The 13,970-nt window shown below is 38.8% G+C and overlaps 1 protein-coding gene across 1 annotated transcript; it reads left to right on the top strand.

The window, feature by feature from the left end:
- The first annotated feature begins 4,548 nt into the window (after nucleotides 1-4,548).
- Nucleotides 4,549-8,967, top strand: smim13 (small integral membrane protein 13). Its single transcript, XM_069681612.1, has 2 exons — nucleotides 4,549-5,004; nucleotides 6,968-8,967. Exons 1-2 carry the CDS (start codon nucleotides 4,929-4,931, stop codon nucleotides 7,153-7,155), a joined length of 264 nt encoding a protein of 87 aa, XP_069537713.1. The 5' UTR covers nucleotides 4,549-4,928; the 3' UTR covers nucleotides 7,156-8,967.
- Nucleotides 8,968-13,970: the final 5,003 nt, after the last annotated feature.

Below are 13,970 nucleotides of genomic sequence, written 5' to 3'. Positions count from 1 at the left end.
ATGTGTATTTAAGTACAGTGTGTAAACTTACTCAGTCATTTCCCTTCTGACTATATGCAAATGAGTAGAGGAGTACATGTACATGTACTAACCGGTTTGTTGTATTTGCATAGCAGTGATGCCTGTTTTGTGTTAAATATCCGTTCCATACACTCTGAACACAGAGAGTCAACAGGTCATCAGAGGTGCAGGTCAAAGCAAACACTATAAGTCACGTTGAGTTGTCAAAACCTGTTTTCTAACACAAAAAAACAGCTAAAGGTTTAGTTTCCTCTCCATACATCTGTACAGAGACAAAAATGGCTGTTGTGACTAAGTGTGTGTGCAGCATTTAAAAAAGTCAGACAAATTTAATTTATTCAAAGATGAAAAAGAAACATTTTGACTTCCATTTACTCACCCACACTTACCAGGTATTCGTTTGTGTTTCATACTGTAATTTCCCACACATTTATTTACACACTGACTTTGAGCTACTGCGCGCTCAGCAAACACAGACAACAAGCAAATAAACTTGATAAATGGGTCAGGAGATTTTTGACTCATTCACGGAAACGGAAGTTTTCCATACATGGGCTCACATTGTACTTTCCCTCCTTATGTTATTGGCTCAATAGAGTAAATATCAGTGAGAAGTTGAATGTACTCCATAAACCGTCACTTATTGTTGTGTTTAAATTAGGCCAATAAAACAAGAAGTAGTTACCAGTACAGTATAATAAATCATTATTGTAGAATACAGGCAAAAACATGCACTTTTATCATGTTAGATAATATGTTAGCTATTGATCCCATGGAGGCTAAGAATGTACAGTATTGTACTTAAGTAATATATTTAAGAATTTGTACTTTACTTTCCATTTCCAGCTACTGTTTACTTCTGCTCCTCTATACTTTAGTAGTAACTACATTATTCCATAACTCTACTTACTTAACATATTGATATATATATAATTACAAAACAACTTTGCATGGCTATAGCAAACAGTACCCAGCAGGGTATAAAAAAATACATTAAAGTGACTGCAATCAGCCGTGTCCTTAAAAGGCTGTTTTTACAAAAATGTTTTTACAGAACGCTCTAGCTATTTTTAGTCACATTAATCCCAAGATATGACAGGAAGTTGGCCATTAAACAGAGAAATCAGTGAAGAAATTGCTGTGAATCATAACTTAACCAAACATCAGCACAAAGCAGCATAAAGGTTCAATGATTAGATCAAGGTATTGGGAAATAAATCTATCTAGCTTAGCTTAGCTCAAAGACTGGAAACAGGGGGAAACAGCTAGCCTTGCTCTGTCTCAAGGTTAAAAAGAATTGCCTACCAGCGGCTCTAAAGCTGGATTTTTGTAATAAATAATGTCAGGGTTTTATGATCTCCCGACAGATCTTGGCCTGAAGCTCAGTGAGACCTTTGTGTGCTGAAATCAAACACAGCGTTGCCCAACAAATCTGATTCGTTTCTGACAGCAAAATGTAAAAAAACGTTACAAATCTGCAGGTTTTGAAAAAAACACTGTTGGTTTTATGATATCATTTTAACCTTTTGTTTGTTGTCTTGATATCTAAACCTCAGATTGCAAACAAAAAAACAAAAAAGTAGCTGTCTCACTTTTGTTGCCACACAGCAATACACAACTACACATTTATCTTTAGACCTTTGATCCAAACTATTTCCTCCCTGTCGTTTTGACTGTTTGTCTCCATCTAATTGTCAAATTTTCCGCTTCCCACTTTAGCAGCAGATGAATGTAAGTCCAATAGTTACCTCTTTTAGCTTTGTTTTTGGTCCCTACCAATTCCTTAGGGAAATATCTCTTGGGCTCTTTAGCTGCTAAATCCTTCTTTCTGTCGCCAGGTTGTTGCTTACTATGTTTTTCTGCTGTATGTGTAGGTGTGGGCACTGAGGATATTGTGTATTTATCAGGCTTTCAAACTGAGAATGACATTATGAGAGCCATGAGAGTGAACCAAAACTAAGCTATGAGCTAAAACTCACCATAAAGCTCCGTAAAGCCAAGGAGAGACGCAGATTCAGGATATAATTCTCTTTAGGTTCCAAAATAACATACAAGTGCAAAAAACTGCAGTTCCCAGAATGGCCACTAGAGGCTGGCTCCAAAGACGAGTCAATCCCAATAGACTCTCATGTTAAAATGTCGTTACAGCCGAAATAAAAACCCTGGAACAAAAATACTTTTGGCCTTTATGGCTGATTGACGCATTCATGACAACTGCAGAGATGATGAATTTTTATATAACTTACTCAATGAAATTACATTAAGGCTTAAAGGCTTAAAGCAAAATTCGGGGTGTAGTTGCTTTGAGTGACAGGTGGGTGCGTCTACCTGTCTGCTAGGCGTTACCTCCACTTGTTCAAGTGAATGACCTGAGATGGTGATAAACAAAAGGCCAAACTCGAGGCTCCAATACTGTTGTCCACAAAGCAGCGGGTGACGTCACTGTCCTACATCCACATCTTTTATAAAGTCTACCGTAAGTTTATATGAGCAACCCCTAACATATTTATTCTTCAGTATCATTCTTTCCATTGTTATTATGAGCATATTGTTTGTTGTCGTTTTAAACTAGTAACCCAACACCTTAGAATAATAATCCTGTAAGTCAAAAGATACCTAAGGGCTCTTAGGTTAATGGGCTGGACTGACATACTTTGGCTGGACACACTGTTCTGCTCGCATGTGTTTCAAATGCCGTCCTGAAGCATGACTCATGTTCTGTCTGCGCCTTAACATAATATGCAAATTCTCTGACTGGAATACATGACAGGATACGCTTGACTGCAAGTTCCCTCAAGTCAAGACATGACGTGCTTTTACTAGAGTTCAGTTCAGTGCTGGAGGAAGTACTCAGATCTTTGACTTACAGGAAAAGTAGCAATACCACAGCGTAGATACATTCAAATCGTGCTCATTAAAAGTAAATAAGTACTCCAAAAGCATCAAAGGAAAGGCTACTTAGTGTACAAAAAGTAAAATCATCATACAGAATAGCACATTTCAGAATCATGTATTATTCTTGGATTATAATTAATGCATTTATTTGGACATCTCTTTAATGCTGCAGCTTGTAAAGGTAGAGCTAATTTAAACTACATTATATACAGCTGGGTTACTTTATCAATAGTAATATACTATCATTTATTAGTTCATATATATTGTATAAATAATCTGAATCTATTAAGTTGACCAAGTCTAGATAAATAAATTCAGTAAAGTAAAAAGTACAGTGTTTGCCGTAGAAGTGTGTAGAAGTAGAAGGAAATAGTTCAGTAAAATACAAGTACTTGAAAAATGCACTTAATTATTAGTTATTTTCCACCACTGGAATTTAGTCAAAGCATGACATTGACTGACAGGTTGACACAGACCTGTATTTACATTGTATATTAAGAATTTTTGACTCATGATGTAATACACTCTTGATTTTATGAGTGGCCTCCTCTCTTCCTGTAGAACCCGTGCAGTTCAACATCAGTGAAAAGTCCCCATGTTGTTCAGCACGACAATACAAAAAGACATCAGCTACACACACACAATAAAGCTCTCCTAAATAAGGCAGTTGTTATTTATAATTCAACAGGTTACAGATGTGTGATAATGACGCCTCCTGCTGGATTAAAGAATAAATGCAACAGTGCCTTCTTGTATTCCTGAATTGCAGATATGTGAAAGGTTGTTTTATATGTTGACTCATGACCTATTATATCCTATTTATTTTTTATTTCCTTGTTGTTAACAGATGCTACACAAATTAACTTGTTTAAGTTATTATTTTAAGTTTTTAATAATACTCCTGGCCTTACACTGAATATATTGTGATTTTTTTTTTTTTGGTTTATGTTATTCTTGGGTTGCTGTTATAATGCTATTTTTTAAATTATTTTTAATATAGCATTGTATCTATTTGTTAAGTCAGAGGCTGGCTGGAGTTCAAGTTACAAAATATTAAAGCCTTGTAAGATAAGATAAGATAAGATGAGATTAGATAAGATAAGATAGAACTTTATTAACCCCAAAGGAAATAATAGTGCCGGATAGCTCCAAAAATACAGTAAAAAGTACAAATAACAACTCAAATATAAGTGGAAAATATAAAATATAAAGTGTATGGATTAATGCAAAATGACCCATCCGCTAACCTTCTATGCATACACTAAGTTACTTCTATGCTTGATTCCTGTTGTTGCATTGCATTGTCGTCAAGGTCACGTTAATAACTCCTTTTTTTCTGTAAACTCTATTAAGCCTTGTATAAAAAAGGGGGTATAAGGAGACAAAAATAGCACACACAGAATATATGAAAAACAATTAATAAAACATCTATCTATCAACATCTTTCTATATTTATAATACTTGTAATAATGATAGTGTAGATATAAAAGGAGAAGGCGGTGATTTTGATGCCAGGATACATCAAAAGAGTAAAAAACGACTTACATTTTAAACAAACTTCACTACCCAGCAGTCCAATGGAACTTGCGCAGGCGCAGTTTAAGTTAGTCTCATGACGCTGAATTTGTTGTCTTAACCCAGTTACTGTAGCTACTGCTCTGCCTTGTTAGTAAGAACTAGTGAATTCATGTTGCAGTTATGTAGCTCATAGGAGAAGGACTTTACCGCGCTGTGACCAGCTGACGTTAGCTTGTGTGACAGCCCTCCCTTGTGCTTACTGCGGCTACGTTGTCAACCAGTTAGCAAACTGGCTAGCTAGCAACACTCGCTAGCAAACAAGCTGGTGGGAGCTCTGTGATGTGCTGCTGTTTGTTTTTGTCTCGGCAAGCTATCTAACTCAGCTGCCAGGCGGCTAACCTCAGCTACATTGTTTTTGTCAGTGTGGTGCGAAGAAGAAAATTCACCACATCCATTCTCCTTATGCTGTTGTCGCTGTCAAGTGTCCAGCTAAGATGTGGCAAAGTGTCGGACTCACACTGCTGGTCATTGTGGCCACACTTGTCTGTGCGCTGCTCTTCATGCTGTTTGGTAAGTTTACAGGAAATAACCTTCATAAGTTACTTACATAACTTGCTTACTCCGTCTGTAGCTGCTTTAGCTAACCGTCGACATCGGATTGTGGGACAAGAGGCCGGTGACACTTAAACTGCTAATAAGAGGCGAATGAATTTTAAACATTAAGTATGATTAACATACAGGAATATCCATCAATTTCCCCTCTTAATGTACTCCTACTCTCTTTAACATCGCCTTGTATAGTAGGTCAGAGTGTATTGAATATCCTAAACTGGCAAGTTTCGATCTTAGTAAGGAGTTTCTATTTTTACCATGTGCAGAGGAGAAGTCTGGCACATGTCAAAATATAAACATGGCTGCTGCTCCTTCTCAAGACTGCAGGTGTTCACGTTGTCACACAGCGCCCTTTTACTGTTCCTGTACAGTGTCTTCCTCCTCTGCATGACACACCTGATTAGCTTTAAACTGGACGCACTGGCAGGACACAGCTGATCCAGATAATCATAACGTGCCTCTTGTGTAAAACCATTACCTGTCCTTTAACGCAAATCACTCGTGCATAAAAGCCTTAACACCACACTTTGAAAATATTGCATTATAACTTCTTTATTTACAGTTATGTAAGTTTTATCGGTAAGATGCACCTGTAGAGTCTCAAAAGTAAAATACTTGTTCTGCTAAATTGCCCTGAACTTTGTATGTTAGTGGGACTTTAATGCTGTTTTTATTTTAACTACTTTACATCCAGTTAAAATCAGTCTCTTAGCTTCTTAAGTTATAAACTGATCACTTGTTTTGTAGCTAGCCACTCAATAAATGTAAAAAGGGCAGTATTATCCAGCGACACTGCTTTTTATGTCCATCTGGATGAAAAATATTTTAAAAATTTAAGCCATAGAAGAGGATTATTTACCCATTTCGCATGTTTCAACTCTATTTCCTGTCCTGGGAACCATACGTTGTACATCTCCTTATTGTTTTATATATTGGGGAAAAAATATAGAGGTAGAGAGGTATTACTTTTACTACTTTTGTTTCTAGTTTTGAATTGAGACACAGTGTAACAGTTTGGGGATTAAATTCAAATTTGTCTTTGTCAAATTGTCAATATTTTTCTAATCCAGGTAGTTTGAAGATTATTTTAAGATCCTTGAAATACCTTCAAATTGTCTGTTAGCCTGCTTGAAAGACCTTTATGAAAATTTCAAATTTGTGTGACAATTTATTTATCAGAAAAACATGCTTACAACCAATGACTGACTATAGATGGACGACACTTCTCCACCTGCTTTCATTGTAGAAAATTGAAGCTTCAATACCCCCCGTGACGGGCACTGCCCTCTTGCGATGGGGACGTCATTTGGAGCCAGAGTTGCGCAGTAATGATCAGCGGGTTGAGCCGCCGTAGCCACTTCCACTAACCAAAACACACATCGGCATATTTAACAGCAGAACAGCTTCTTGTGTTGGTCTGAGGTTAGCGTTCACAGATATGTGAACTTCAGTGACTGTAGTGATTGTTTTTGTTACATCTCCTCTCACCGTTCCTCCTCTACTCTGCTAATCAGGAACAGATCGGCTGCAGGAGCCGGATTTGTCAACAGAGCTGTCAATCATCCTTTTTACAGCATCAAATAACTGATTTAAACTAAACTTGTCAGAAAAATGAACACTTGGACATAAATCAGCATGATAAGAACTAACTATAATGACAGAAACCGTGTTTGAGAAACATTTATTTGACGTGTATTTTGATTTTATAGTTTGACTCATGTCCCATCTGTTAACATGGAGAAGGCGGGCTTTATGAGCTATACTGCAGCCAGTCAGCAGGGGGCGCTCGAAACGTTTTGGCTTCACTTTTAGGGAGCTGTCATGTCGTCCATCTTTTTATACAGTCTATGCTCACAACCTTGTAATGTTAAACATAAGCACCTCAGGTTTTAATGCACACTTTTCCTCTTCTCCTCCTCAGGTTGGTATGTAGTCTGGCAGCTCTTCCTGTCCAAGTTTAAGTTCCTGCGTGAACTGGTCGGTGATGCCAGCACCCCGCAGGCCGAAACCCAGCCGTCCGAAACCAAGACTGAGCGCACAGCTAATGCCCCGACACGAAGTCGGCCCAGGACCGCACGCCAAAGAGTCGCTGCTCCAGAAAGCACTTAAGACACAAACTACTCTCTCACTGTGACTGCTCATCAGCCCTCAACACACGACACTCAGTAGTCTGCCCTCCTCTTCACCAGGACACTTTACACTGGCCAGGCAGATCTCCTGGTTTAAAGGGAAAAGCCATTACTGTCCATCTCTTTATGTTTAATCACGTACAGTCGTCTGTGCACTGTGCAGTGAGTCGGGGGGCTCCACTCATGCTGCTTCCTGCCACCCACGTGGAGTAAGAAGATGCTCCATCACACACGGAGCTGTGACAAATCTTTTATGTTCATGTTTTAATCTTTGTTTTTTAACAGCAGAAAGTCCTACTTTGAACGAAGCGGGAAGATACATGTCAATGAGCTCGTCTACATCATTTCAACAACTGACGCTGATTTCTACAACTGACAGTTTTATTTTCTTTTAATTTGCAAAGTGCAATGAGAGGAATGTTTATGCTGTCATTGTGTTGTTTTCTTGCACAGTATACTTTGAATGGTCGAGGTGGAGACCGTCTCACACAGTAGATAATGGCCCAAAAGCCTCAAAGGAAGGATGACAAACGGCACGACTTCATTCCAGTTGTGTAAAATGTGACCTTTTTTTTCTTGCAACTTCTCCTTCACCCTTTTTTTTAAGAATTAATTTTATACTTGAAGAGTCAGGAGAAAGTTTGGAGGAGGTGACTGTTGGTGTTCAGAAGCAGCTCTACACATCGGGCGTTTTCGGACCAAACGGTTCTGGGGACTCCGTGAGAGGAACTGCTGAATTCACACTACTAATAGGAACGGTGACGTTATGAATGCAGGCTGGGGGTTTATCGGCAACACAAAATACTACAACAAGTAGATTGAGGAAAGCCTTGCTTGGAGCTTTATGTGATGTATTGTAGGTTTCATGATGGGAACGAAGCTGAACGGTGACGTTATACGTGGTGTTGCTGCATCGGCTCTGCGGATGTGTAACGAGTACTTACACAGCGTTGGACACAGGGTCTCGTTTATTCTGGTGAAAGCTGCTCAGTAGCGCATGAAGACAAAACAGTCTGTCTAAATTATGTGCATCTCCTGGACAGACAACATGCGGCTCATAGAGCAAGCCTGCTAGTGTTTCCTTTAACCAGGCCTCCAAACCACAATGGCTCAATAAAATAACTCAACTAAAACAGCTTTTGGACTGATTTTACTAACAGCTATTTAAGTATACTGTGTAGTTAATGAACCATAAAAACAATCAGCTGATTTATAGACCTCTCTTTACAATTAAAGTAGATAAGAGAGTCTTCTTGGGCCAGTTTGCAACACGCAACAGCCCGGTAGTTGCACAGATTTAGACAGCTTACATCCGGACCACTCAGTTTCCTCTTGCTTGGAGAGTAGCTACTCAGAAGTGAGAGCTACATCCCTCGAACTGTCGTTTTAAGAATGACAATGGTCCCAGTTTTTGCAGCGTAAAATCCAGCTGTTCTTGGAACTATGAAAAAGTTCCCCTGGTCCGAAAACGCCTGATGTCAGCTGATCTCCGGGAGCTATGACGCGACGCTCCCCGCTGCCCGGCCGGTGTCTGATGCTCCTCCTGCTCCCCGTGCCTCTGTCTGCTCCAGTGCCCGTCTACATGGCATCCACTGTTTGTTTCATGGCCTCCTTCAGCACAGCTGACTGGCTCCCATTACAGGCCAAATCAAAGCTGACCAGGGCCAAGTCGATATTTATGTCAAACTCTCCCTCCAGGTGAAGCTCATGTAACTCTCTCTCTTTTTATCAGCAGTGATTATTTTTCTTTCTCTTCTGTGGAGCAGCAGCTTCAAATAAATAATGACATAAATAAAAATGTTCGGCCCTGATCTGTTTGTTCTTGAGGGAAACTCACCACAAAATACCTGTGAAATAAACTTACTAAATACATAATATAGTGCCTCATAATGTGGAAATAACTGCACAAGACATTTGTAAACTCATTGTCATATTGTACTTTACACATTGAGCTACTTTGCATACAGATTAATAATCAATACTTAGGGCAAATTCACAAACTACTAGGCAGTACATGAGAATGAAATTAGCCTTAGCTCACATGTAACTAGCGAAAACACAGAAATACTCCTAAATTATAAGTACAAAAATTATTAGCACCATCAAAGAAAGCACTACCATGCATATTTAGTTACATCACTTTCGCTTCCATGTGTTAAATGTGAAACTAATTGTAGTTCATTTGGATCAATAAATTCTGATCTTTGTATAACAATATCATCATTAATTGGTTGATTAGCAGACTAAAAAAATGAAGAGACCACTCCAAATGTTTAAATCAGCATCTCTCTCTACATGTCATGACCGGCCCAATCCAGATCTGAACCCTATTAAAACGTCACCCAACAGCACTGTGACAGAGCGGTGGAGCGCATGCCCAGATGCATGAAAGCTGTGATTAAAAAACAGGTTATTCCACCAAATATTGACCTCTGAAATCAGTTTTGCATCTTCTGGTTTTCTTAACCAGTCGTGATTTTCTGCACATAAAATACCTCAATGAGAATTTGGAAGGAGGGAGAAATGTTTACAATAAAACAAAAGTTAATTTTACACAAACACAAACCTTTAAACAGCAGAACCAGACAAAACCTGTAGGAAAGGGTAAAGTACCCACATTTCTAGTACTTGAGTAAATGTCACAGGTGTTACAGTGTTTTCAGTGTCCTTGACTTACAAGAGTTTGAACACAAGGTGGCAGTATGGCACCGACAGAAAACAGCACCATAACAAACTATAGTATCACAGCTTCAAGGGGAAAAAAACGCTCAATTAAGCAAGATAGTACGTGTCTTATCACTGTTTTTCTAAAGTTAAGGAAGTATTTGTGAGAATTATTCCAATCTTGATAAAGAATAAACTCAACTGAAAACTAGACAGATATGTAACTGTATTTTGGACTATACATTAGACCATTAAGCGTGAATATTACAAAAGGAAAATGTTCTAATAAATGGAAATATTACCAAGATAATGATAACAGTTTATTTTATTTGTTTTTAACAGTAAAGGGTTCATGAAGTTCTGAAGGAAACAGCTGTTTTGTTTTTGAGTGGAATCCACAAACAGAAACACATGCTGAAACAAATAAAACACTAAAAATAAAACAAACACCAACACAAAAACACATGTCCTTACTGCAGCGAGCCCTCTGCCTGCCCGGCTGTATCTACTTTAAAATAAAAGAAGCTGCTTTAAAGAAACATTTTGACTCCCTCGTAAGTCTTTCTACACTGCGGTGCTGCTGCTTTTACTTTAGAGAGAGATCTGAGCACTTCTTCCACCGCTGCAAGAACATAAATCTCATTAAATGCAAAGATGAAATATTTAAAGTGCAGTAATTGATACATTTCACTGCGGTATGACTCAAAAGTTTAACATCCAGTCTTGCAGAATATCCTGCGTTCATCATCTCATGGAAACACATGCAGAAAATTAAGCAACCGCGCTTACAGTAAATTGACTTTGAGGCAAACCTTCACTGCTAGTTTAATTCATACTAATGATGCCACTTCTACCTCAGATCTGGCTCAGTGTGTTTGCGCCTGCAGCTGGGGCCTTTTTTGAGAAAAGTAGGCCCTGCTGAGCTACGAAGCTGTAATTTCAGAGCCTGCAAATACTTTACAGGAAATGATTGTGGTAAGCCAAGGAAATGACATAGACTCTCCAATGCTTCTCTAACTTTTTATTTACAGCGAGAGCTGCTCGGAGCTCGCTGCTCCTGTTGTTGTCTGGAGCTGGAGGTAGTGCGCGTTCACCTCCCTGATGACCTTTTGCTGTCATTAAATTGGACAGACAGGTGTGCAGCTGACTTCTTCTGCAAATTTCCATCTCAGCAGTCCAACACCTGTTTGCTGTTTCCCCTACTCGACTAGACAGTATCTCATCGGGGAGCGCAGAGACAACTGCTCCAGGGGATTGAGCTAAAATGCAGCTTCAGCCCTCTGTCTCTGCAGCACCTTGCGTAGTTGTGTGCAATTGTGGTAAGCCAAAGACAGCCATTTACGAGATGTTTGGCAGGCTGCCCCTGGTGACAGACACACACAGAAGCTTCTGCTGCTGTTCGGTGCAGGACTGTGTGTTCTGGCCTGAGTCGATGTATCAGAGCTGCCAGGACTGAAATAACTCATTGATTCACCGTTCTCTGCCCAGGTCTCGGGCATTAATCAGCCAAAAGCTATTTTTCACACTTGTTTAGGGCCACAGCTGTCCTGAGATGCCCTTATTACTGACAGACGAGGCAAAAAGATGAAGCTAGCTGATGAAATAGCCACGGCTAACCTTAGCTAATGGTAAAACTAACATTATTTATTGATTTTTCCCTCCTATTACCTGTAAGTCGTGAATATCTTTATATATATATACATCACGTCTTTGAATACATCCATTTTTCAACATAACTCAATAAAAATGAAGGAAAATCCAATAATGACAGAGAAAGAAACGTAGCTAAACTCTGGCTAACGGTTACTAGCAGAAAAGCTGTGGTGCTTGACTCTTACTGACATTCAAGGCACATAATTGAGTACATTACATTGTAAATGTCTTTTAACTAATATAAATATTAATATTAGATCGATAGAGACCTTAGAAAACAGAAATAGCCTTAATTTTACTCCTTTGAGCTATTAACTTAAAAAGACTGTAAAAGATCTTGAGTCGGCTAACTGATTAAAATTGACAAGAGCCAATCCAATTATGAAGAAAGCAAACCCAGCTAATGTCCGGCTAACAGTAACTAGCTTAGCAGAGACTTAGCTGTAGCTCTTGACTAAATACCTGCAAAGCTAAGAACTTAATCAGCCCCAGCTTTACTTTGTACTTAGAGCTTATTAGCATGCTAATATGCTAAACTGGGAAAAACAACATTTGGCTTTAGCCTATTTCAACATATTAGCATTGTCAACAACCTTTATATGACTTGTTTATAGATACTGTTTGTTGTTGCTTTCATTTACATACACTTATTTTGTTTACACTTGTGTAAAAGCTCTATAATTTGTTTACCATAATCTCCAGTGACTTGTTTTTAGCTAGGCTATACTGTATGTCTGTTTCTAGCTTCCTGTAAAGTGTTCTCTAGCTGTCGTACGTAAAATGAGAGCAATTTAAAACCAGTTAAATAATTTGAACAGTACTAAATCTTATTCTTATTTAGATTCAGTCTGACCATGTTAGCATGCTAACGTTAGCTAACACTAAGCACTGCTGTGCCTACAGCTTAGCTGCTAGCAAGGCTGTCGATTCTAATTTATTATGTAGGTTTTGAGGAGATTATTTTCTTGGCTTTTCATATTTATCCTAAAAGATTATAAACTGATGGCACATTTTTTTCTCAGCTTCACTGCTTCTTTAGTTTTTGCTCTCAGGCTTCTAAAGGCAGATTAGCATACAAGATGTGTTTAAAACTTGTAAGAGAGACCTGACATCTCCTGATTTACCGTGTCTCTGTGCAGTTTGGTTTAAATGGAAACCCTTTTAAAAGTCATTGAAAATTCCTCTCTTTCTCTTCTCCCCGGAGAGCCCGCGGAGGAATGCAGTGAATAATAAAAACAGTTAGATTGCCTATAAGTGCCAGGCTGTGTGAGCTCCGAGGACTTTTAATGAGATTTCCTGATTGGGAGCTGAAGGGGGAGGCGGGTGGAAGTCTTACTGTGGTCGTGGGCTTCTCTTCTTCACACAGATCCTATCAATCTATCTATAAAGCTGCTTCTCCACAGGGAGACACTATATTTCACTCAGAGTGTAATGAAAAAGAGGGGTAAAGGGGCAGGTGAAGATGTGGCAAACACAAAGGCTGTTTTTAGTTGCATCCCAAAGCCATTTACTGCAGTTTTACACGCCCAAACTTCCCACTTTATGTTCCCAAGAGGCTCTTCATGTACATTTTATCGATTCATTACACTTTGAACCAGAGAAAATGTGTTGCAGCTGATACTGTGACTCTAAAAAACAAGTTTCTCACAGTCCAGAAAACACTTGCAGCGGTGTCTCGTCCTTTACTTGCCCCTCATTATTCTCTGAGTGTCATTTCTAATGTTCAACAAGCAGAGTGAAGAAGTATTTGGCTCAGGCTCTTCCTCCAGCAGCCCCATCCTGCTTAGTGTGAAATCCTCTCAGCCCTCGTAGCTTACTGATGCCTTTTTAAGATTACAGGGTACAAATAACTCTGATCAGATATGACTAGAATTTAAAAATATCCCGCAGGGCGCACAAGGATGTGATTGAGTCTGACAGGGTTTTGGGCTACCACAGTTACATCAGAAACCAAAATCCTGCAATAATATTTTATTCACAAAAGTAGTTTATTTTTTATTATTTCTACACGCTTCGGATAAACCAACTATTCTTGGAGTTTTGTTTCCGGCCACATCATTTCCTAAAGAGGTTTTATAACATTGTGATGATTCGTTGTTAGAGTTACTCTGTGGTTGAAAACATTGAGACGTTAGAAGCTAAAGAAAAACATTTTACAAAATGTTTCACTTGATTTCAAAGAAGAAGCTAAATTACTTTTTTCCTTGTAAAAGTGCTTTTAATGTTTTTGCAGCCTCATCTTGGTCTGAGCTACAGAGCCACCTTAGACTGGATTGTTTTATCAGCATGGGCGATTATAAAGGCAGCATTAATGATCAGGCTATGTGACCAGTGAGTGCACGCCTCGCTGCTAATTTATAGTTTTATGTAAATTCTGTTAGTAATAGTCTGTTGTTTGTTCTTTATGTGAATCTTTCTTTAACAGTCACAGGTATCACTCACTTTGCCCTGGAAAATGTAAACAGTTGCAGTTAATCG

The sequence above is a fragment of the Semicossyphus pulcher genome, unplaced genomic scaffold, assembly GCF_022749685.1.
Source record: "Semicossyphus pulcher isolate SPU_LCO1_2020_fin unplaced genomic scaffold, fSemPul1.0.p SCAF_5, whole genome shotgun sequence".
Lineage (NCBI taxonomy): Eukaryota > Metazoa > Chordata > Actinopteri > Labriformes > Labridae > Semicossyphus > Semicossyphus pulcher.
This window is presented reverse-complemented; position numbering and strand designations above follow the sequence as displayed.

Coding starts and splice junctions, on each gene's coding strand:
- smim13 (XM_069681612.1), top strand. CDS start 4,929: ATGTGGCAAAGTGTCGGACTCACACTGCTGGTCATTGTGGCCACACTT. Junction 5,005..6,967: donor GCTGCTCTTCATGCTGTTTG/GTAAGTTTACAG, acceptor TCTCCTCCTCAG/GTTGGTATGTAGTCTGGCAG.